This window comes from Procambarus clarkii, chromosome 74 (assembly GCF_040958095.1).
Source record: "Procambarus clarkii isolate CNS0578487 chromosome 74, FALCON_Pclarkii_2.0, whole genome shotgun sequence".
NCBI classification, from domain to species: Eukaryota; Metazoa; Arthropoda; class Malacostraca; order Decapoda; family Cambaridae; genus Procambarus; species Procambarus clarkii.
The window spans coordinates 22,454,803-22,476,052 of record NC_091223.1 but is presented as its reverse complement, the minus strand read 5'-3'; the positions used below and the strand labels follow the sequence as shown (position 1 = coordinate 22,476,052).

Sequence of the window (21,250 nt, the reverse complement as noted above, 5' to 3'; positions counted from 1 at the left end):
TCTACAATATTGCACTGAATCACTGAGCACCGCACTAGTCAATATTGCACTTAATCGCTTAATCACAGCGAGCACCGCACTGCACAATATCGCACTTAATCGCTTAATCACAGCGAGCACCGCACTGCACAATATCGCACTTAGTCACTCTGAGCACCGCACAGGACGTATAACGTCACAATCGTCACACACAGGGGGAATTATATACAGGGATTACGCCACTTCACCACCCCTGTCAAACATACTTAACAAGGGGACGGATCCCGCTGGGGATGCCAATTATGTTACGGCCCTCTCGGGACGCAACGGGGTTCTTACTCTGATGTAGTTAGAGGAAGATATATATCCGGCCCCAAGCCAGTAGAGGCTATCAAGGGATGCGATCCGTGACGCAAGTTACTAAAAGGGAGTAGGGAAAGAAAGGTAAGAACTTAATATAATATAATATTCACCTACACCAATTAAATATATAAAAGTAAAACGTGCACAAGGGGAGGGTATTAACACTATACAAGGGGATCGTGCACAATCTAGTCTTCTGCTGAAGACTATGGATCCTCGAAGCTAGGTGCTGAGTCCGCGGTGCTTTCTTCGTGGCCTCAAGACGTGTCTTCTGGAACGCCGAGCCTACCCTGGCCACAGGTCAGCCAAAACACAGGTCCACTGGGGGCACCGTCGTGGAGGCCGTCAACCACACGTCCAGCAGGTCGGCTGGCAGGTACTGAGCCACCAAGGCTGGTACGGCCACTCCACAAACGATAAAAGGGGTACGCCCTAGACAGGAGTCTCGTGTGATATCACCAATCACCCTCCTGTCCTCAATACCCCAGTGGATTATCGTCTCCAACCGTCGGTCCCGGGTAAATCCTTCCACTGCCACTCCACTGGTAGGCTTAACACACCACAGTGTTCTTCCGGGGGGACGACGTCACAACAGCTGCAGCAAACTTCACAGTATGGAGACTGGCTGCCTCGGGTAGACTGACTCCACCTTCAACACAGTGGTCCCAGGTCGGCTCTGTAAGCAGACACGTCATTAATAACCGGGACACTAATACACCACACTCACAGGCTCAGATACAAACGCCCGACATATCCACTCCCTAGATGGCGCTGTCGTCGGAGCACCACCTCACCAGAGGTCAGGAGCGGCGGTGTTGAGCGCTGAACCAGACTGGAAACTGGTCCTCGAGGCCAGTACACGCTGTCCTCACTAGGTGTCGTCGTTCGTTTGGCGGGGGTTTCGGGAGCTGACCCACAGATGGCGTGTTTGTCACTGCTCCAGGCTCGGACGTTGAATCCGGGTTCGTAACAGCCAAGTTTTCCTGAATTAATATATTTTCTCTAATTTTTTTCTTATGAAATGATAAAGCTACCAATTTCATTATGTATAAGGTCAATTTTTTTTAATTGGAGTTAAAATTAACGTAGATATATGACCGAACCTAACCAACCCTACCTAACCTAACCTAACCTATCTTTATAGGTTAGGTTAGGTTAGGTAGCCGAAAAAGTTAGGTTAGGTTGGGTTAGGTAGGTTAGGTTGTCGAAAAACAATTAATTCATGAAAACTTGGCTTATTAGGCAAATCGGGCCTTGCATAGTAGGCTGAGAAGTGCGTTCTGGCTACTAGGTACGACATATATATATATATATATATATATATATATATATATATATATATATATATATATATATATATATATATATATATATATATATATATATAGGCTCGATTTGCCTAATAAGCCAAGTTTTCCTGAATTTATACATTTTTCTCAATTTTTTCTTATGAAATGATAAATCTGTCCATATCATTATTTATAAGTTAATTTGTTGAAATTTGAACTAAAACTAACATATATATATATCCGAACCTAACCAACCTTACCTAACCTAACCTAACCTATCTAAACCTAACCTAAACTAACACAACTAAGTCGATAATTTATGTTCCTATTATAATATAATAATAATAATTAAAATAAACTAATTGGAAACAATTTATTGAAAATAAAGAAATCACTCGGCCTATTAGACAAATCTGGCCTTGCATAGTAGTCCAAGAAGTGCATTCTGGCTACTAGGTACGACATTATATATATATATATATATATATATATATATATATATATATATATATATATATATATATATATATATATATATATATTTATATATATATATATATATATATATATATATATATATATATATATATATATATATATATATATATATATATATATATATATATATATATACATATATATATATATATTTATATATGTCGTACCTAATAGCCAGAACGCACTTCTCAGCCTACTATGCAAGGCCCGATTTGCCTAATAAGCCAAGTTTTCATGAATTAATTGTTTTTCGACTACCTAACCTACCTAACCTAACCTAACCTAACGTTTTTGGCTACCTAACCTAACCTAACCTATAAAGATAGGTTAGGTTAGGTTAGGTAGGGTTGGTTAGGTTCGGTCATATATCTACGTTAATTTTAACTCCAATAAAAAAAACTGACCTCATACATAATGAAATGGTTAGCTTTATCATTTCATAAGAAAAAAAATAGAGAAAATATATTAATTCAGGAAAACTTGGCTTATTAGGCAAATCGGGCATTGCATAGTAGGCTGATAAGTGCGTTCTGGCTACTAGGTACGACATATATATATATTTGCCTTAAGCAGAGACATATGTCTTCCCATATTAACAGGGACTTGATGAAATTAACGTCTAAATGACCCCTCACTTGCTCTGGTGCTCTTGGGAGGTGTTGATCTTTGGGGTATTTAAATACTCCGAAATTACCATCTCTTTTAAGGGTCTGAGCGGTGGTGCAGAGGGTTAAGGCGTACCTGTTATGCCAGTTGCTGGAAGGCTTCTGTGCTGGCTAGGGTTCGAGTCTCCTGGTGGGAAAGTGTTCTAAAGTTGTATACTTAACTCTCGTGTTTAGGAGAGTTGTGCCTTAAGCAGAGACACTGTGTCTTCCCATATTAACAGGGACTTGATGAAATTAACGTCTAAATGACCCCTCACTTGCTCTGGTGCTCTTGGGAGGTGTTGATCTTTGGGGTATTTAAATACTCCGAAATTACCATCTCTTTTAAGGGTCTGAGCGGTGGTGCAGAGGGTTAAGGCGTACCTGTTATGCCAGTTGCTGGAAGGCTTCTGTGCTGGCTAGGGTTCGAGTCTCCTGGTGGGAAAGTGTTCTAAAGTTGTATACTTAACTCTCGTGTTTAGGAGAGTTGTGCCTTAAGCAGAGACACTGTGTCTTCCCATATTAACAGGGACTTGATGAAATTAACGTCTAAATGACCCCTCACTTGCTCTGGTGCTCTTGGGAGGTGTTGATCTTTGGGGTATTTAAATACTCCGAAATTACCATCTCTTTTAAGGGTCTGAGCGGTGGTGCAGAGGGTTAAGGCGTACCTGTTATGCCAGTTGCTGGAAGGCTTCTGTGCTGGCTAGGGTTCGAGTCTCCTGGTGGGAAAGTGTTCTAAAGTTGTATACTTAACTCTCGTGTTTAGGAGAGTTGTGCCTTAAGCAGAGACACTGTGTCTTCCCATATTAACAGGGACTTGATGAAATTAACGTCTAAATGACCCCTCACTTGCTCTGGTGCTCTTGGGAGGTGTTGATCTTTGGGGTATTTAAATACTCCGAAATTACCATCTCTTTTAAGGGTCTGAGCGGTGGTGCAGAGGGTTAAGGCGTACCTGTTATGCCAGTTGCTGGAAGGCTTCTGTGCTGGCTAGGGTTCGAGTCTCCTGGTGGGAAAGTGTTCTAAAGTTATATATATATATATATATATTGTGACGGGAAAGCGTTCGAGTGTAGATGTTCGGCAGTCCTCCAATGGCAGGTGTCAATGCCCGGTCACACATAAAACAAAAAGATAGACTGCTTGCCTGTTGTCTGTGGTAAGTGAGAGGGAGGAACACGTAAAACACAAAGTATGAATAATGAAACTTTAATATATTTACTGTAAACATAAATGAAAATCAGGAACAAATCTCGGGGGAATGAAAAATACAATTTAAATAACAAAGATAAATGTAAAGACATTGTGAAACACAATAGCATAAAGGTGAAATGTTAAAATGGTGCTGAGAATATCGGCTATGGCTGAGACCTCCCTTCGTATACAAGCCAGTGAGCTTAGTATGCCAGAGAGAGATGTCAACTCTAAGAGCACAAAGAATATTCTGAAGTTGATAGCTGGTCAGGGTTCCGACGTCGATTCAGGTAGATGGCGCGGAGGTGCAGTGTGCAGGTGCGCGGTCAGCGAGTCACCAATCAGGAGCAGGCAAGCTAGAATGAGTAGTTTGCTGGTTTGTTGACAAGCCGGCGTGGAGGGTGTGTGGAGTAGGGGGGATCTTGGGTACGTTTTGCCTCCTGGTCAAAACGTTTTGTGCTACCGGTGGACGTATCTTCAATGTAGCATCTTGTACTTGTATATTTGACGTGACTTTAAGTAGGGAAGAGCAGGCTCAATCTCTCTTGAAAGAGATTATCGTCACAACTCTCCCCCGAAGCCTGCGGTTCCAGGTGAAGTTATGTCTTCAGGAGGTAGAGTGGTAGGTGGAGCAGCCTCTACCTCATAGACTCTGGAGAGGGCGTCGGCTATGATGTTGTCAGAACCCTTGATGTAGAAGATCTCCAGGTTGAAATTCTGCAGATATAAAGCCCATCATAGAAGCCGTTGGTTGTTGAATTGGGCTTGCTGCAGGAAGCGTAGGGGATTGTGGTCCGAGTAGATGGTGGTAGACCGAAAACCTTGCAGGTACGGTTCGAAGTGCTGCAAGTTCAGGACGATTGATAGCAGCTCCTTTTCGATCGTGCTGTAGTTCCTTTGGTGTGGCTTTAATTTATAGCTGAAGTAGCTAACAGGCAGAATCTCCTCGCCTCGTTGTTGCATCAAGACACCCCCGATGCCGGTACCACTGGCGTCGACATGGAGGATGAAAGACTTCATGATATCTGGCGAGGCGAGAATAGGATTAGAACAGAGCAGGAATTTAAGTTGTTCAAAAGCAACGGTTTGCGGAATGGTCCAATGATACCGTTGCTTGGGGCTGGTTAAGGTGATCAATGGTGTCGCCACCGTACTAGAGTTCCTCACAAACCTACGGTAGTAGGAGGCAAGACCAAGGAAGCGTAGGAGCTGCTTCCTGGTGGTAGGCTGTGGGTAATGCTGGATGGCAAGGGTATGTATGTTTAACGGAGCTATGCTGCCACTCCCTATCTCATGGCCAAGATAACGCACTTTACCTTTAGCAAAGGTGGACTTGCCCAAGATGATGGTGAGGCCGGCTGACAGGAGCTTGGCAAACAATCGTTGTAGCTGGAGCAGATGTTCGCTCCAGGTGTTGGTTGCCACAACGATATCATCCAAGTTGGCGTAGGTGTTATCCAAGCCCTGGATGACGCGGTTGACAGCTTGCTGAAAGGTGGCCGGGGTATTACATAGTCCAAAGGGGGTTGACGGGCACAACTGGGTCTTCCGCCGCCTATCTGGAGTCTCAAGAACGTAGTTGTGGTTGTTTCTGCACTCCTTGATGCGGTAAGGTCCTGAAAACTTGTTTTGCAATGGAGAACCTGTGATAGGAAAATATGTCAACACGAAGTCTCCTGGTTTAAATTTCCTTAGTTTGCTGCGTTAGTCAAAATGAGTCTTCATCCTCTCCTGAGCTTTCAATAGATTGTCATTAGCAAATTTACGTACTCTCTCTAGAATGTGTTTTAAGTTTTGAAGAAACTGTGGTACATTCTGAGGGTCACTGAAGGTGGCATTACGTAGAGAGTCTTTGAAAGCTTTGAGAGGAGTACGGCACTTACGTCCGTAGAGCATCTCATAAGGAGATACTCCTAGAGACTCATTGGGGAGACTTCTGAAAATGCACATAATGAGGTCAAGCTGTTTATCCCAGTCCTTCAAGGTTTCATTGCAAAATTTCTTTAGGAGTGCTTTAATAGTCTGATGACTACGTTCAAGAGAACCCTGTGAAGCAGGATGATAGGGGCTGGACAGTACCTGTGTGATGTTGAACTCTTCCAGTGTCTTCTTGAAGAGATCACTGGTGAAGTTGGTGCCACAGTCACTTTGAACCTCTCTTGGAAATCCATACTGGGTGAAGATCTTCAATAGTTGTTTCACCACAGTAGCAGCCGTAATGTTCTTTACTGGAACTGCTATGGGAAATCTGGTGGTAGGGCACAGGATAGTTAGTATATAGGCGTTGCCAGAACTGGTCCGGGGTAAAGGACCGACACAGTCTATGATGAGTCTATGGAAAGGTTCTGCAGGCACCTGGATAGGATTTAATGGAGCCCGGGGAATAGAGATGTTAGGTTTACCTGCCATCTGACATGTATGACACTGTTGCACGTAACTTTTGACGTCTTTAACCATACCTGGCCAGTAGTAGTCTTGTCTGATTCCGTGGTAGGTTTTGTTAAAACTGTAGTGAGAAAGAGCTCTGTGGGCCAGGTGTAGAATATCGGGCCGCAGGCTGGTGGGAACCACTAGTTGTTCGACATTTGCCCAATCGTCGTCCTCCTTCAGCTTACTGGGTCTGTACCTGCGGTAGAGCAACTGATTCTCTACGAAGAACCCAGGGATACTGTCAGGTTGAGCCTCAGCCTGGAAGAATAATGGTGTTAATGATAGATCTTCCCTCTGTAACTTACGGAACTCCAAACTAGTAAGATTCGGTGGTAGATTCTGAGGGTGTTGAGGGACAGCGGTTGCAGTAGAGTCAACTGGTTGCGGGCGTGCAGCTTGTGCACGGGTGGTCACCAAAACCGGAGGAGAAACTTCATCACTTTCTTGGACCTCTGCTGAAACATACTTAAAGATGGGATTGTCCACTACAGAGTTACACACCTGGGGTTTGTCCATGATGATCAGGTTGGTCGGTTGCAGATCTTCTGCCAAGTCGTTGCCCAGGAGAAGTTGCACTCCAGACATGGGAAAAGGCTTTTCCCTGAGAGCGACTTGGACTTCACCGGTCACAAAAGGACAATCCAGGTGGACTCTGGAGAGTGGATACGGAGTGGTAGCATTGAGGTCAGTGATAAGGACGGTTTCCCCGGTGTAGGTGATGTTAGGCACAGCTGGTTTCAATATTATTGACTGAAGAGCCGCTGTGTCCCTCAAGATCTTCAATTTGAAACGTCCCTCCGAATCTGTCCCGTTGGTAGAGACAGTTCCAGGATACAGGTGTTTGCTGAAGAGAGAAAGATCATTAACAGGAACACCAACATTCATCACAGGCTTACCGGACTTAGGAGGAGTCGGTTTGGGTTTAGGAGTTTCATTGCCTTTGTATTGGGCCTTGCCTCATCTATCTATGGTATGTCCATAGAGTTTGCAATACTTACAATACAATTGAGAGCTCGCTTGATCGGCACTCACTTTATCATAACTGTACCAAGACTTCTTACTGGAAGGTGGTTCTGGTGTAAGCCGGTGGATGAGGCTGTAGGTGTCAGCTGACTTCGCACATCTGATGTAGTCGGTTTCTTCTTTATCTGCTAAATATAAACGATAAACGGATGGAAGGGGGACCACGACTCAAGAATTCCTCAACTAGCATCAACGAGTTCTGAATATGTAGAGACATGTGCTGCTTCCAGCCATTTCATGAAATATCTTTTCTTGGTATTGGCAAATTCTAGAAAGGTGGTGGTACTTGCCTTTAGATAATCACGGAATTTTCATCTGTAGCTTTCGGTGGAGAGAAGGTAGGCGTCCAAAACTGCTTGCTTCAGGGTCTGGTCGTCATTCTTAGACGCTAAGGTACTGAGAGTAACCGCAGCTCTACCTGTGAGATGCACTCTGAAAAGGGTAGACCATTGATCGGCAGGCCAGCTAAGAACCAACGGAGTGCAGACCTACTTCAGCATCGTTGAGTCCTGGAGTGAGCTACACTTCGCTACTACCTTCTGGGGTAGTAGCAACCAGGAGCGATTATTAAGGTAGATAAATTTGCCCTCCCATTCCCCTTGTTAGGAAATGTGCATTAAATGTTAAGTGTATGAGACGAGAAATAATGTGAGAAAAAAGGCCCCGTTTTGTGAAGCCGAACTAGTTTATATATTCATTATTCATGTTGAGTCAGAGTGACATATTAACTAAGTGAAGTTTCAAGTGGCCCAATGTTCTAGAAACGGTTAGAAAGAAAAGATAGCCTCATGATTAATAATCTACAAAGACTGTTGGAGTGTTGCCATATCATTACTGACTTTCGCAGTGTTGCCATCGGTAAAATAAGTGAGATATTTTCAGACCATTTAATAATTAGTGAATACTTTTAAATATGGTGTTTACTTCCTCTCCTTCATTTCTCTGTGTTTGTCTAAGGTTTACTGAGCATCAATCATTATTGAATAAGTATCGGACTGGACGATTATATACAATTGCGACAAAAAAAGTTATCTGGCCTCAGGTGAATACAGGTCAGATTGGCGACCTTGAAATTGTAACCTTTGTGGAGGGCAAGCCTACCGAGTGAAGCCTAGTCTTCGTCTTTACGGACTTTTTTGGAGGAAGACACAGGAGCGGTCGGTTTACCTTACTTGCCACTGGGCCAAGCCGGGTCAGGAAGCTGTGACCCTATGGGCGATTAAGGTACTCCCTCTTGGTGGACACGGGCACCGAGGGAGGGGAAGTAAGGCCCGAAGTGGGAAGTGCTAGAGTGCTACAGCACTAGAGCATCACACATCTTAGCACATGAAGTGCTAAGGACTGTCATAAGCTGTGAACTCTAGAGTCTCTCACTCCTCCTAGATACGCCACACATGTCAGTGTTTTTATCCTTAATTCCGCGTGTTTCTCTAGCTGTATAGCTATCTCTTGTTAAATATTGCGTGGATGACTTTTTGGCAGCCTGGAAGCATGCAATCTGCCAAAACTTCTCTGTTCTGTCATTTTTTCGTTACTTTATCATAGAGCTCCAGCAGATTTGTTTTGCATGATTTCCTTTCCTTACTTAAAGCCATGTTGATGTTTGTTTACATACCTCATTATCTCTTGATGTTACATTTCTTATGCACTAGTAGCTTGATGCTTAGTAACTTTATTCTTACTAGTCCCATTATTATTATTATTATTATTATTATTATTATTATTATTATTATTATTATTATTATTATTATTATTATTATAATTATTATTATTATTCATTCATTCGAGTATTTATTCTTATTATTCATACGAGTAATTATTCGTAATGTTCATTTGAGTACTAATTCTTAGTATTCACTCGAATACTTATTCTTATTATTCATTCGAGTACTTATTCTTATTATTTATTCAATTCTTTATTCCTATTATTCATTTGAATACTGGTCTGTAGTTAAGGGCATCTTTTCTATCTCCCTTTTTATAAAATGGACCGCATTTGTCTTCTTGAAGCTGCTGGTAATTTTCACTTTGTAATTTTATAATTTCAGATCAATGCTTGAGGTATGGTGAAGGGCCTATGTCGCTTTTTTAACATAAGTGGCGATACATTATCTGGTTCAATAGCTTTATTACCTTCTATTGACGATAGCTGATACTTCATCTGCTATTACCTCAATAATTTACAGTCTCTTATCTAAGGCCTCTTCTAGCACTGAGAGCTGTTCTAGCTCAGTCGGGAAATTTCATGAAAACTGTCATTTTAGTATTAAGCGTGTGCATTTGTATGTATGTATATGTATGTTCTATATAAATTACTGTATCTATTTTAGCTCTAAAACTGCTTCTATGTACCGAGAACATAATGCTAGCTGACAGGCTGACAGGGATTGATGTGAGGCATGTAGTGGGGTGACGTCGGAGAATCTTATATCTACTTGGAAGGCTTGCAGTTGCGTGACTCCATAAGATGTTCATGTATACTTGGAAGTTTGCCTTGGCGTGGGGAGACGTTGATGTGTGGCGACTGATCCTGCAATGCCTCACAGCTGGAGTTACACCCCACCCCCCAAGCAGCCTTCTAATCTTAAGCATTTCGATCCTTAATCTCTTTACCGGGAGTCTGTACGCATGTGCGAGCGTTTGTTATCTCTGTGGGGGTGAAGTTTATCCGTCTTGATAGTTATGAATGATATCAGAGATTGGCCTGTGGTCATTTCGCTGCCGTCCTCCGCCCAACCGGTTCATAAACTTTCTCGCTCCTCGAACGAGTCAAGATTAAATTCGTCATAAATATATATATATATATATATATTTTTAATTCCGAACTCATTATAAGTGACGTAGAAAAATAATCTAAATCATGTCTGGGAAAAGAAGTTCAGTTTCGACAATCTCTATGTCCATCAGGTGAGTGTTAATTGTTCTATATTATCAAATATACGCACCAAAATGGCAGTAAACTGACACCTTTGTAGCTATCTTGAGCAATAAAATAAAACACTAGAAGACGAAAACTTAAAACCCATCACGTTCCTCGCGTGTATTCATCATATGTTTGTGTCAACTGCAGACATATAACTGATGGGGAATGAGTGGTTACCGATGATTTATCATAACTCCATTACATCCTCACATACTTTAAGTCCTATAATTAATTCCTAAAGTTCGATCTCAAAAAGTGAGATTTCACTTGAATTATACACTTTGGTATTGATCAGTTTTATAGACAGGATGAAAACGTTCTTAAGATTATAGAGACAGATGAAAAAATAATCAACTGGTCAAAATGATGATCAACTTAATAACTATGAATGTCACAAGATTCAAGTTTTAGAAATTTAATTTTGAAAATAAATAGACAAACGGAAGTTTAGGAAAAGGGTTAGAGCAACGGAAACAAATTAAATGAATATTATCAGGTAGATGTTGGATTCGTTTTGAATGGGATGGATACATACATGAGTGGTTTGTGGTTGGATAATCCCACGAGTGGAAGGGTTGGATCAGTACATAAAAGGGAGTGGTTTGATCATACATTAGTGGTCGTAGTTGGATAAACCCACGGATGGGTGTGGTTGGATGAGTACATGAGTGAGTAGGTAGACAAGTACTTTCTGATTACATTTTTTGTGTGTGGATAGGCAGGCAGGAGGGTTACTCAGTAGACAAAATATTGAAGTTCTTGCGAGGCAGGATCAGGTATAACATTTGGGGTTTAAGGCTCATGCTCGGTGATGATATGGAAAATTTGTTTACTGAGAATTATATAAAATATATATAAATATAATAATTTCCCCTGTATTTTAATGTAAATTTATTCTCCAATTTTTGTAAATCGTTTCTAGGTAAATAAGTATAACATTCAGTTTTTTTTAAAGATCTTGTTCTGTACTACTGAAACACTTGTTCACTAAGAATTGTAATGTATAATTCCCTTGTAACACTTATGTATATGTAATTTATATTGTATTTTTTTAAATAAAGATAAAAAAAAAAGAAAAAAAATTACTGGGAGTGGTGGGATTTGCACAATAATAGGATTGGTTGAATAAATCTTTAAATGGAAATGGTTGGATAAGTTCATTATTTAGAGAGGTTGGATATATACGAGAGCGCTCACTCGCATAAATATATGGGTTTTCTATACTCATTAGTCTAACTAAACAAACATAAACAAATGCAAACCTTAACTAAATTATCCTGGCCCAACTAAATCTCGTAATCTATCCTAATCTATCTATGCCAGATTAAACTTTACCTTCCCTTACGTATCTATTTCTAACTTATTCTATCCTAACCCAAAGTAACTTAGGTCAACAGTTAGCAGCATTACCACAGAAGGCAACTCAGTCCAATAGTGTGCATTACTATAGAAGGTAACTTAGTCCAACAGTATGCATTACCACAGAAGGCAACTTAGTCCAATAGTGTGCATTACTATAGAAGGTAACTTAGTCCAACAGTATGCATTACCACAGAAGGCAACTTAGTCCAATAGTGTGCATTACCACAGAAGGTAACTTAGTCCAATAGTGTGCATTACCACAGAAGGTAACTTAGTCCAACAGTGTGCATTACCTCAGAAGGTAACTTAGTCCAACAGTGTGCATTACCTCAGAAGGTAACTTAGTCCAACAGTGTGCATTACCACAGAAGGTAACTTAGTCCAACAGTGTGCATTACCTCAGAAGGTAACTTAGTCCAACAGTGTGCATTACCTCAGAAGGTAACTTAGTCCAACAGTGTGCATTACCTCAGAAGGTAACTTAGTCCAACAGTGTGCATTACCTCAGAAGGTAACTTAGTCCAACAGTGTGCATTACCTCAGAAGGTAACTTAGTCCAACAGTGTGCATTACCTCAGAAGGTAACTTAGTCCAACAGTGTGCATTACCTCAGAAGGTAACTTAGTCCAACAGTGTGCATTACCTCAGAAGGTAACTTAGTCCAACAGTGTGCATTACCTCAGAAGGTAACTTAGTCCAATAGTGTGCATTACCAAAGACGGTAACTTAGTCCAATAGTGTGCATTACCACACATGAAAATGAAAGGAACTCTGACTGTGGAAGCAAGAAACATTAAGTATTCCGTCAGGTACACATGTAAACACCGGTAAAGTTTGTTAACGGGAAATCATGATCAACGCCTCTTGTGTAGTGGCGAGGTTGTAATAGACCCCCTGCTGTGACCACCTTCCCCCCCCCCCCTCTTCCTCTACACCCTCCTCCTACACACTATACCTCCCTCCCCCGGTCATCTACCCCCTCCCACACGCGGTGATCGAGATACCGACAGACTATCTGTAAGTCGGAAATTTACTTGATCTTAAGATAGGTTCTATCACCCACGACCTTCCTCTGGCGTGTGAGGAACTGATTAGTTTATAAGTGTGTACTCACCTAGTTGTGCTTACGGCGGTCTAGCTTCAGCTCTTTGGCTCGGCCTCAAAATTATCAATCAACTGGTGTACAGGTTCCTGAGCCTATTAGGCTCTATCATATCTACACTTGAAACTGTGTACGGAGTCTGCCTTTACCACATCACTTGCTAATTCATTCCATTTATTTACCATTCTGACACAAAATAATTGTTTCTAATGACTCTTTGACTCCTTTTGGCACTCAATTTCCACCTGTGTCCACTAGTGCGTATGTGCCCCTTGTGTTAAATAAACTGTCTTTGTGTACTCTATCAATTCCTTTGAGAATCTTGTATGTGGTGATCATGTCCCTCTCTTACTCCTCTGTCTTCCAGTGACGTGAGGTTTAATTTCAGTTGTCTCTCCTCATAGCTCATGCCCCTCAATTCGGGTGGAAAACCTCTGAATCTTCATTAATTTAGTCGTAGGCATGACGAAATATCGACTCCATGCTGGAGCTGCATACTCCAGAATTGGTCTTACATACCTGGTATACAAGGTTTTGAATGATTCCTTACATAAGTTTCTAAAGGACGTTCTTATGTTGGCCAACCTGGCCTGTGCCTCTGATGTTATCCTCTTGATATGGGCTTCGGTGTACAGGCCTGGCGTGATATCAATCCCCAGGTCTTTCTTTCTCTCTCTGAATCTAGAAGATCCCAAATGATACCTTGTATCTGGCCTCCTTCTCCTTACACCTATGTTCATTACATTACATTTGCTCGGGTTAAATTCTAACAACCATTTGTTGGACCATTCCTTCAGTTTGTCCAGGTCTTCTTGAAACTTCACGCTGTCCTCTGTCTTACTCCTTCTCATAATTTTGGCATCATCAGCAAACTTTGAGATCAATGAGTGGAATGACCACTCTGGACCACAATGACCCTTTGGAAGATCATTTACGTATATCAGAAACATGATAGGTCCGAGTACAGAACCCTGTGGGACTCTGCTGGTGAATTCACGCCAATCTGAGGGCTCATCCCCTCACAGTAACTCTTAGTTTCCTAATGTTTAGGTATTCCAATATCCACTAGAGCACTCTGTCAGTTATTCTTGCCTGTTTCTCCAACTTGTGCACCAGCCTCTTGACGGGTACTGTGTCAAAAACTCTCCAACAGTTCATGACAATGCTGTCTACCCAACCTTCTCATTCTTGCTTAATCTTTGTCACCTGATCGTTGAATTCTATAAAACTATGAGACAAGATTTCCCATCCCTGAACTCATGTTGATGGTGTGTCATAAAGTCCCTTCTCTCCAGATGTGCTTCTAGGTTTGTTCTCACGATCTTCTCCATCACCTTGCATGGTATACAAGTTAAGGACACTAGCCTCTAATTCAGTGTCTCTTACCAGTCCCCCATTTTTGTATATTGGGACTACATTCACTGTTTTCCATATTTCTGGTACGTCTCCCGTCTCCAGTGACCTACTATACACCATGGAGAGTGGCAAGTAAAGTACTCCTGCATACTCTTTCAGTACCCATGTTTAAGATTCCGTCCAGACCAACAGCCTTTCTCACATTCAGATCCAACAGATGCCTCTTAACCTCATCTCTGGTAATTTCGAACCCTTCTAAGGCTGCCTGGTTTACTGCCACCTCTCCTAGCTCATAGAGTTCACCTCGTTTTATGGAGAAGACCTCCTGGAATTTCTTGTTGAGATTTTCACTCACCTCTTTGTTATTCTCTGTGTACCTGTCCTCACCTGTTTCAAGTTTCATCACCTGTTCTTTTGCACTGTTGTTTCCCACCTGATGTGACTGTGGAGCAGTTTTGGTTCGGTCTTGGCTTTATTTGCTATATCATTTTCATACTGTCTCTCTACTTCTCTTCTCACACTAACATGCTCATTTATGGCTGTCTGGTATCTCTCTCTGATTTCTGGTGTTCTGTTATTTCGAAAGTTCCTCCACGTCCTTTTGTTTTGTTCCTTTGCTTTCATACATACCCTATTAAACCACGGATTAATTTTTCACTTCTCATTTTTGTCCCTTTAGGCTGGGATAAATCTGTTTTCTTCCTCCTGACACTTTTGGGTGACATAGTCCATCATGTCTTACACGGTCTTAGTTCTGAGTTCCCATGGTATTTCCCATGTCCCATGGTATTTCTCTTTGGAATTTTCTCATTTCCTCATAATTTCCCTTTCGATACGCCAGCCCCTTGTTATCTAATTCTTTTTTGGAAATGATTACTGCTAGCTCAACCAGGTACTCAAATATCAGTACACTCTGATCACTCATTCCCAAGGGAGCTTCCAACATAACTTCCATTTTATCCGACTCATTCAGGGTGAATATTAGATGAAGCATAGCTGGTTCGTCTTCTCTCAGTCTTGTCGGTCCCTTGATGTGTTGGCTTAGAAAGTTTCATGTTGCCACGTCCAGCAGCTTAGCTCTCCATGTGTCTGGTCCTCCAAATGGATCACTGCTCTACCAATCTATCTTCCCGTGGTTGAAATCTCCCATGATTAGCAGTCTGAACCATGTGTGTGAATGTGTGTGAATATGTGTGTGGATAGATGTATGTTTGTGTCCTAGATACGTTATTGTGCCAGTTCTCATTTCTCTTCCTTCCTCTGTGTACCGGTACATGGTGGAGCCCAATAAGGGATTACGAAAATCATGCAGTAGGGTGACTCCCACAGGGATGCGCCGTCATGTCTACTGACGCTCAGGACGCTTATTTCAAATGTTAATATATAACATTTGTGTTGTTAATTTAAAAGAACTTTTCAATATCGTAAACATTATTGTTATCTACAAACTAACTGTGTTAACAGTCTTAGCTATGCTAGCAACATGGTATTGTTTTCCTTTTCGATATTGTTTGAAAGCTTGCTATAGATAATGCATATTTAACTTACCGTTGTATCAAATATAACACAACTGATTGGTCCCGGGTTCAAATCACATGCAGGGCGATACATTTCGGGATATTTCCTAACACCTAATGCCTCTTCAATTATTTACTGAGCAGTAAGTAGGTCCTTAGAGATTTGTCATCTAGTGTGGGTTCCATGCTGTGATAGGTCATTCGTAGCCTACGCCCTAAGGGAATCTTTCCGATTTCTCTTTTCACCTAGCAGTAAATACGCACCTGTGAGTTAGTCAACTGTTGTGGGTTGCGTCTTAGAAAAGGTTAGTGGTTGGTATAGGCGGACCTCCATGAGCCTAACAGACTCCGTGTTCCTGGGAAACCAAGAATAATCAACGAACTTCATTGACGGCTCACTCAGAATGTTCTTACCCAATGCATGCAACATTACCAGGAAGCCAAAGAAACAAATAACGTGGATGATATTAATAAACAAGGAGGGATATCAGAGCTTTCTCGGTGTACCTATGATATATATTGTAGTGCACTGTAAACAAACACGATTACAGAATTCTCGCAACACTACAGTTGACTTCTGGGGTTCCCACAGGGACGATAATCTCGCCGACCTTCACAGTAATGAACGATAAGTGCTTACAAATGATAAGGAGTCATTCGATGTAGGGCATAATGAAGGTGGTTGCGGCCTTATGTTGAGGGTAGCGACCTATCTGAGGGTAGCGGCGTCGGGCTGAGAGTTGCGACAAAATGCAGATGCCACCATAAGAACCTAGTGCCTAAGGTGGCGGCCATGTGTTCTTGGTACTGACCTCAATCTCAGGGTAGCGGACTAGTTCTGAGAACTGCGACCTGGTGCTGAGGGTAGCGACCTGGTTCTGAGATAAGCGACCTAGTGCTGAGGGTAGTGACCTAGTGCTGAGGGTAGCTGCCAAGTACTGTGGATGGTGGCCTTGTGCTGGGGTTAGCAGCTGTCTGCTGATGGTAACGGCCTCGAGCTGAAGGAACACCTTTATACTAAGGTTAGGGCCCTCGTGCTGAAGGTAGCAGCTGTGGGTAGCGGTATAGTGTTGAGGGAAGCGACCTAGTGAGGGGGGTAGCGACCTAGTGAGGAGGGTAACGACCTAGTTTTGAGGGTAGCGACCTAGTGTTGACGGTAGCGACCTAGTGTTGAAGGTACCGGCCTAGTGCTGATGATAGCGGCCTAGTGTTGCGGATAGTGGCCTAGTGTTGAGGACAGTGGCCTAGTGTTGAGGGTAGCATCCTAGTGTTGAGGGTAGCGGCCTAGTGAGGAGGGTAGCGGCCTAGTGTTGAAGGTAGCGGCCTAGTGTTGAGGGTAGCAGCCTAGTGTTGAGGGTAGCAGCCTAGTGTTGAGGGTAGCAGCCTAGTGTTGAGGGTAGCAGCCTAGTGTTGATGGTAGTGGCCTAGTGTTGAGGGTCGCGGCCTAGTGTTGAGGGTCGCGGCCTAGTGTTGAGGGTAGCAGCCTAGTGTTGATGGTAGCGGCCTAGTGTTGAGGGTCGCGGCCTAGTGTTGAGGGTAGCAGCCTAGTGTTGAGGGTAGCGGCCTAGTGTTGATGGAAGCGGCCTAGTGTTGAAGGTACCGGCCTAGTGCTGATGATAGCGGCCTAGTGTTGCGGATATTGGGTTAGTGTTGAGGACAGTGGCCTAGTGTTGAGGGTAGCATCCTAGTGTTGAGGGTAGCAGCCAAGTGTTGATGGTAGCGGCCTAGTGTTGATGGTAGCGGCCTAGTGTTGAGGGTAGCAGCCTAGTGTTGATGGTAGCGGCCTAGTGTTGAGAGTAGCGGCCAAGTGTTGATGGCAGCAGCCTAGTGTTGATGGTAGCGGCCTAGTGTTGATGGTAGCGGCCTAGTGTTGAGGGTAGCGGCCTAGTGTTGAGGGTAGCGGCCTAGTGTTGATGGTACCGGCCTAGTGTTGATGGTAGCGGCCTAGTGTTGAGGGTAGCAGCCTAGTGTTGAGAGTAGCGGCCTAGTGTTGATGGTAGCGGCCTAGTGTTGATGGTAGCGGCCTAGTGTTGATGGTAGCGGCCTAGTGTTGAGGGTAGCGGCCTAGTGTTGAGAGTAGCGGCCTAGTGTTGATGGTAGCGGCCTAGTGTTGAGGGTAGCAGCCTAGTGTTGAGAGTAGCGGCCTAGTGTTGATGGTAGCGGCCTAGTGTTGATGGTAGCGGCCTAGTGTTGAGAGTAGCGGCCTAGTGTTGATGGTAGCGGCCAAGTGTTGAGGGTAGCAGCCTAGTGTTGAGAGTAGCGGCCTAGTGTTGAGGGTAGCGGCCTAGTGTTGATGGAAGCAGCTTAGTGTTGATAGTAGCGGCCTAGTGTTGATGGTAGCGGCCTAGTGTTGTTGGTAGCAGCCTAGTGTTGATGGTAGCGGACTAGTGTTGATGGTAGCGGCCTAGTGTTGATGGTAGCAGCTTAGTGTTGATGGTAGCAGCCTAGTGTTGATGGTAGCGGCCTAGTGTTGATGGTAGCAGCTTAGTGTTGATGGTAGCAGCCTAGTGTTGATGGTAGCGGCCTAGTGTTGATGGTAGCAGCTTAGTGTTGATGGTAGCGGCCTAGTGTTGATGGTAGCGGCCTAGTGTTGATGGTAGCGGTCTAGTGTTGATGGTAGCGGTCTAGTGTTGATGGTAGCGGCCTAGTGTTGAGGGTAGCGGTCTAGTGTTGATGGTAGCGGCCTAGTGTTGATGGTAGCGGCCTAGTGTTGATGGTAGAGGCCTAGTGTTGATGGTAGCGGCCTAGTGTTGATGGTAGCGGCCTAGTGTTGAGGGTAGCAGCCTAGTGTTGAGAGTAGCGGCCTAGTGTTGATGGTAGCAGCCTAGTGTTGATGGTTGCAGCCTAGTGTTGATGGTAGCGGCCTAGTGTTGATGGTAGCAGCCTAGTGTTGATGGTAGCGGCCTAGTGTTGTTGGTAGCGGCCTAGTGTTGATGGTAGCGGCCTAGTGTTGATGGTAGCAGCCTAGTGTTGATGGTAGCAGCCTAGTGTTGATGGTAGCAGCCTAGTGTTGATGGTAGCGGCCTAGTGTTGAGGGTAGCAGGCTAGTGTTGATGGTAGCAGCCTAGTGTTGATGGTAGCGGCCTAGTGTTGATGGTAGCGGCCTAGTGTTGATGGTAGCGGTCTAGTGTTGATGGTAGCGGCCTAGTGTTGATGGTAGCAGCCTAGTGTTGATGGTAGCGGTCTAGTGTTGAGGGTAGCAGCCTAGTGTTGTGAGTAGCGGCCTAGTGTTGATGGTAGCGGCCTAGTGTTGATGGTAGCAGCCTAGTGTTGATGGTAGCGGCCTAGTGTTGATGGTAGCAGCCTAGTGTTGATGGTAGCGGCCTAGTGTTGTTGGTAGCGGCCTAGTGTTGATGGTAGCGGCCTAGTGTTGATGGTAGCAGCCTAGTGTTGATGGTAGCAGCCTAGTGTTGATGGTAGCAGCCTAGTGTTGATGGTAGCGGCCTAGTGTTGAGGGTAGCAGGCTAGTGTTGATGGTAGCAGCCTAGTGTTGATGGTAGCGGCCTAGTGTTGAGGGTAGCAGGCTAGTGTTGATGGTAGCAGCCTAGTGTTGATGGTAGCGGCCTAGTGTTGTTGGTAGCGGCCTAGTGTTGATGGTAGCGGCCTAGTGTTGAGGGTAGCAGCCTAGTGTTGATGGTAGCAGCCTAGTGTTGATGGTAGCGGCCTAGTGTTGTTGGTAGCGGCCTAGTGTTGATGGTAGCGGCCTAGTGTTGATGGTAGCGGCCTAGTGTTGATGGTAGCGGCCTAGTGTTGATGGTAGCGGCCTAGTGTTGATGGTAGCGGCCTAGTGTTGAGGGTAGCAGCCTAATGTTGAGAGTAGCGGCCTAGTGTTGATGGTAGCGGCCTAGTGTTGATGGTAGCGGCCTAGTGTTGAGGGTAGCAGCCTAGTGTTGAGAGTAGCGGCCTAGTGTTGATGGTAGCAGCCTAGTGTTGATGGTAGCGGCCTAGTGTTGATGGTAGCGGCCTAGTGTTGATGGTAGCGGCCTAGTGTTGATGGTAGCAGCCTAGTGTTGAGGGTAGCGGCCTAGTGTTGATGGTAGCGGCCTAGTGTTGAGGGTAGCAGCCTAGTGTTGAGGGTAGCGGCCTAGTGTTGATGGTAGCGGCCTAGTGTTGATGGTAGCAGCTTAGTGTTGATGGTAGCGGCCTAGTGTTGATGGTAGCGGCCTAGTGTTGATGGTAGCAGCTTAGTGTTGATGGTAGCAGCTTAGTGTTGATGGTGGCAGCCTAGTGTTGATGGTAGCGGCCTAGTGTTGTTGGTAGCGGCCTGGTGTTGATGGTAGCGGCCTAGTGTTTATGGTAGCGGCCTAGTGTTTATGGTAGCGGCCTAGTGTTGATGGTAGCGGTCTAGTGTTGATGGTAGCAGCTTAGTGTTGGTGGTAGCAGCCTAGTGTTGATGGTAGCGGCCTAGTGTTTATGGTAGCGGCCTAGTGTTGATGGTATCGGCCTAGTGTTGATGGTAGCGGCCTGGTGTTGATGGTAGCAGCCTAGTGTTGATGGTAGCGGCCTAGTGTTGATGGTAGCGGCCTAGTGTTGATGGTAGCGGCCTAGTGTTGATGGTATCGGCCTAGTGTTGATGGTAGCGGCCTGTTGTTGATGGTAGCAGCCTAGTGTTGATGGTAGCGGTCTAGTGTTGATGGTAGCGGCCTAGTGTTGATGGTAGCGGCCTAGTGTTGATGGTAGCGGCCTGGTGTTGATGGTAGCAGCCTGGTGTTGTTGGTAGCGGCCTAGTGTTGATGGTAGCGGCCTAGTGTTGATGGTAGCGGCCTAGTGTTGATGGTATCGGCCTAGTGTTGATGGTAGCGGCCTGGTGTTGATGGTAGCAGCCTAGTGTTGATGGTAGCGGTCTAGTGTTGATGGTAGCGGCCTAGTGTTGATAGTAGCGGCCTAGTGTTGAGGGTAGCAGCTTAGTGTTGATGGTAGCAGCTTAGTGTTGATGGTAGCGGCCTGGTGTTGATGGTAGCAGCCTAGTGTTGATGGTAGCAGCTTAGTGTTGATGGTAGCAGCTTAGTGTTGATGGTAGCAGCTTAGTGTTGATGGTAGCGGCCTGGTGTTGATGGTAGCAGCTTAGTGTTGATGGTAGCGGCCTAGTGTTGATAGTAGCGGCCTAGTGTTGATGGTAGCAGCTTAGTGTTGATGGTAGCAGCTTAGTGTTGATGGTAGCGGCCTGGTGTTGATGGTAGCAGCTTAGTGTTGATGGTAGCGGCCTAGTGTTGATAGTAGCGGCCTAGTGTTGATGGTAGCAGCTTAGTGTTGATGGTAGCAGCTTAGTGTTGATGGTAGCGGCCTGGTGTTGATGGTAGCAGCCTAGTGTTGATGGTAGCAGCCTAGTGTTGATGGTAGCGGCCTAGTGTTGATGGTAGCAGCTTAGTGTTGATGGTAGCAGCTTAGTGTTGATGGTAGCGGCCTGGTGTTGATGGTAGCGGCCTAGTGTTGATGGTAGTAGCCTAGTGTTGATGGTAGCGGCCTAGTGTTGATGGTAGCAGCTTAGTGTTGATGGTGGCAGCCTAGTGTTGATGGTAGCGGCCTAGTGTTGTTGGTAGCGGCCTAGTGTTGATGGTAGCGGCCTG

At 44.4% G+C, this 21,250-nt stretch overlaps 1 protein-coding gene across 1 annotated transcript in view; it reads left to right on the top strand.

Annotated features, from left to right (window-relative positions):
• Nucleotides 1-10,140: 10,140 nt before the first annotated feature.
• The window catches only part of LOC123767297 (uncharacterized), a 98,026-nt gene continuing 86,916 nt past the window's right edge, over nt 10,141-21,250 (top strand). Inside the window, exon 1 of the mRNA XM_045756860.2 lies at nt 10,141-10,330. Coding sequence (XP_045612816.1) covers nt 10,284-10,330 — 47 coding nt within the window. The 5' untranslated portion in view covers nt 10,141-10,283. The remainder of the gene's footprint in view (nt 10,331-21,250) is intronic.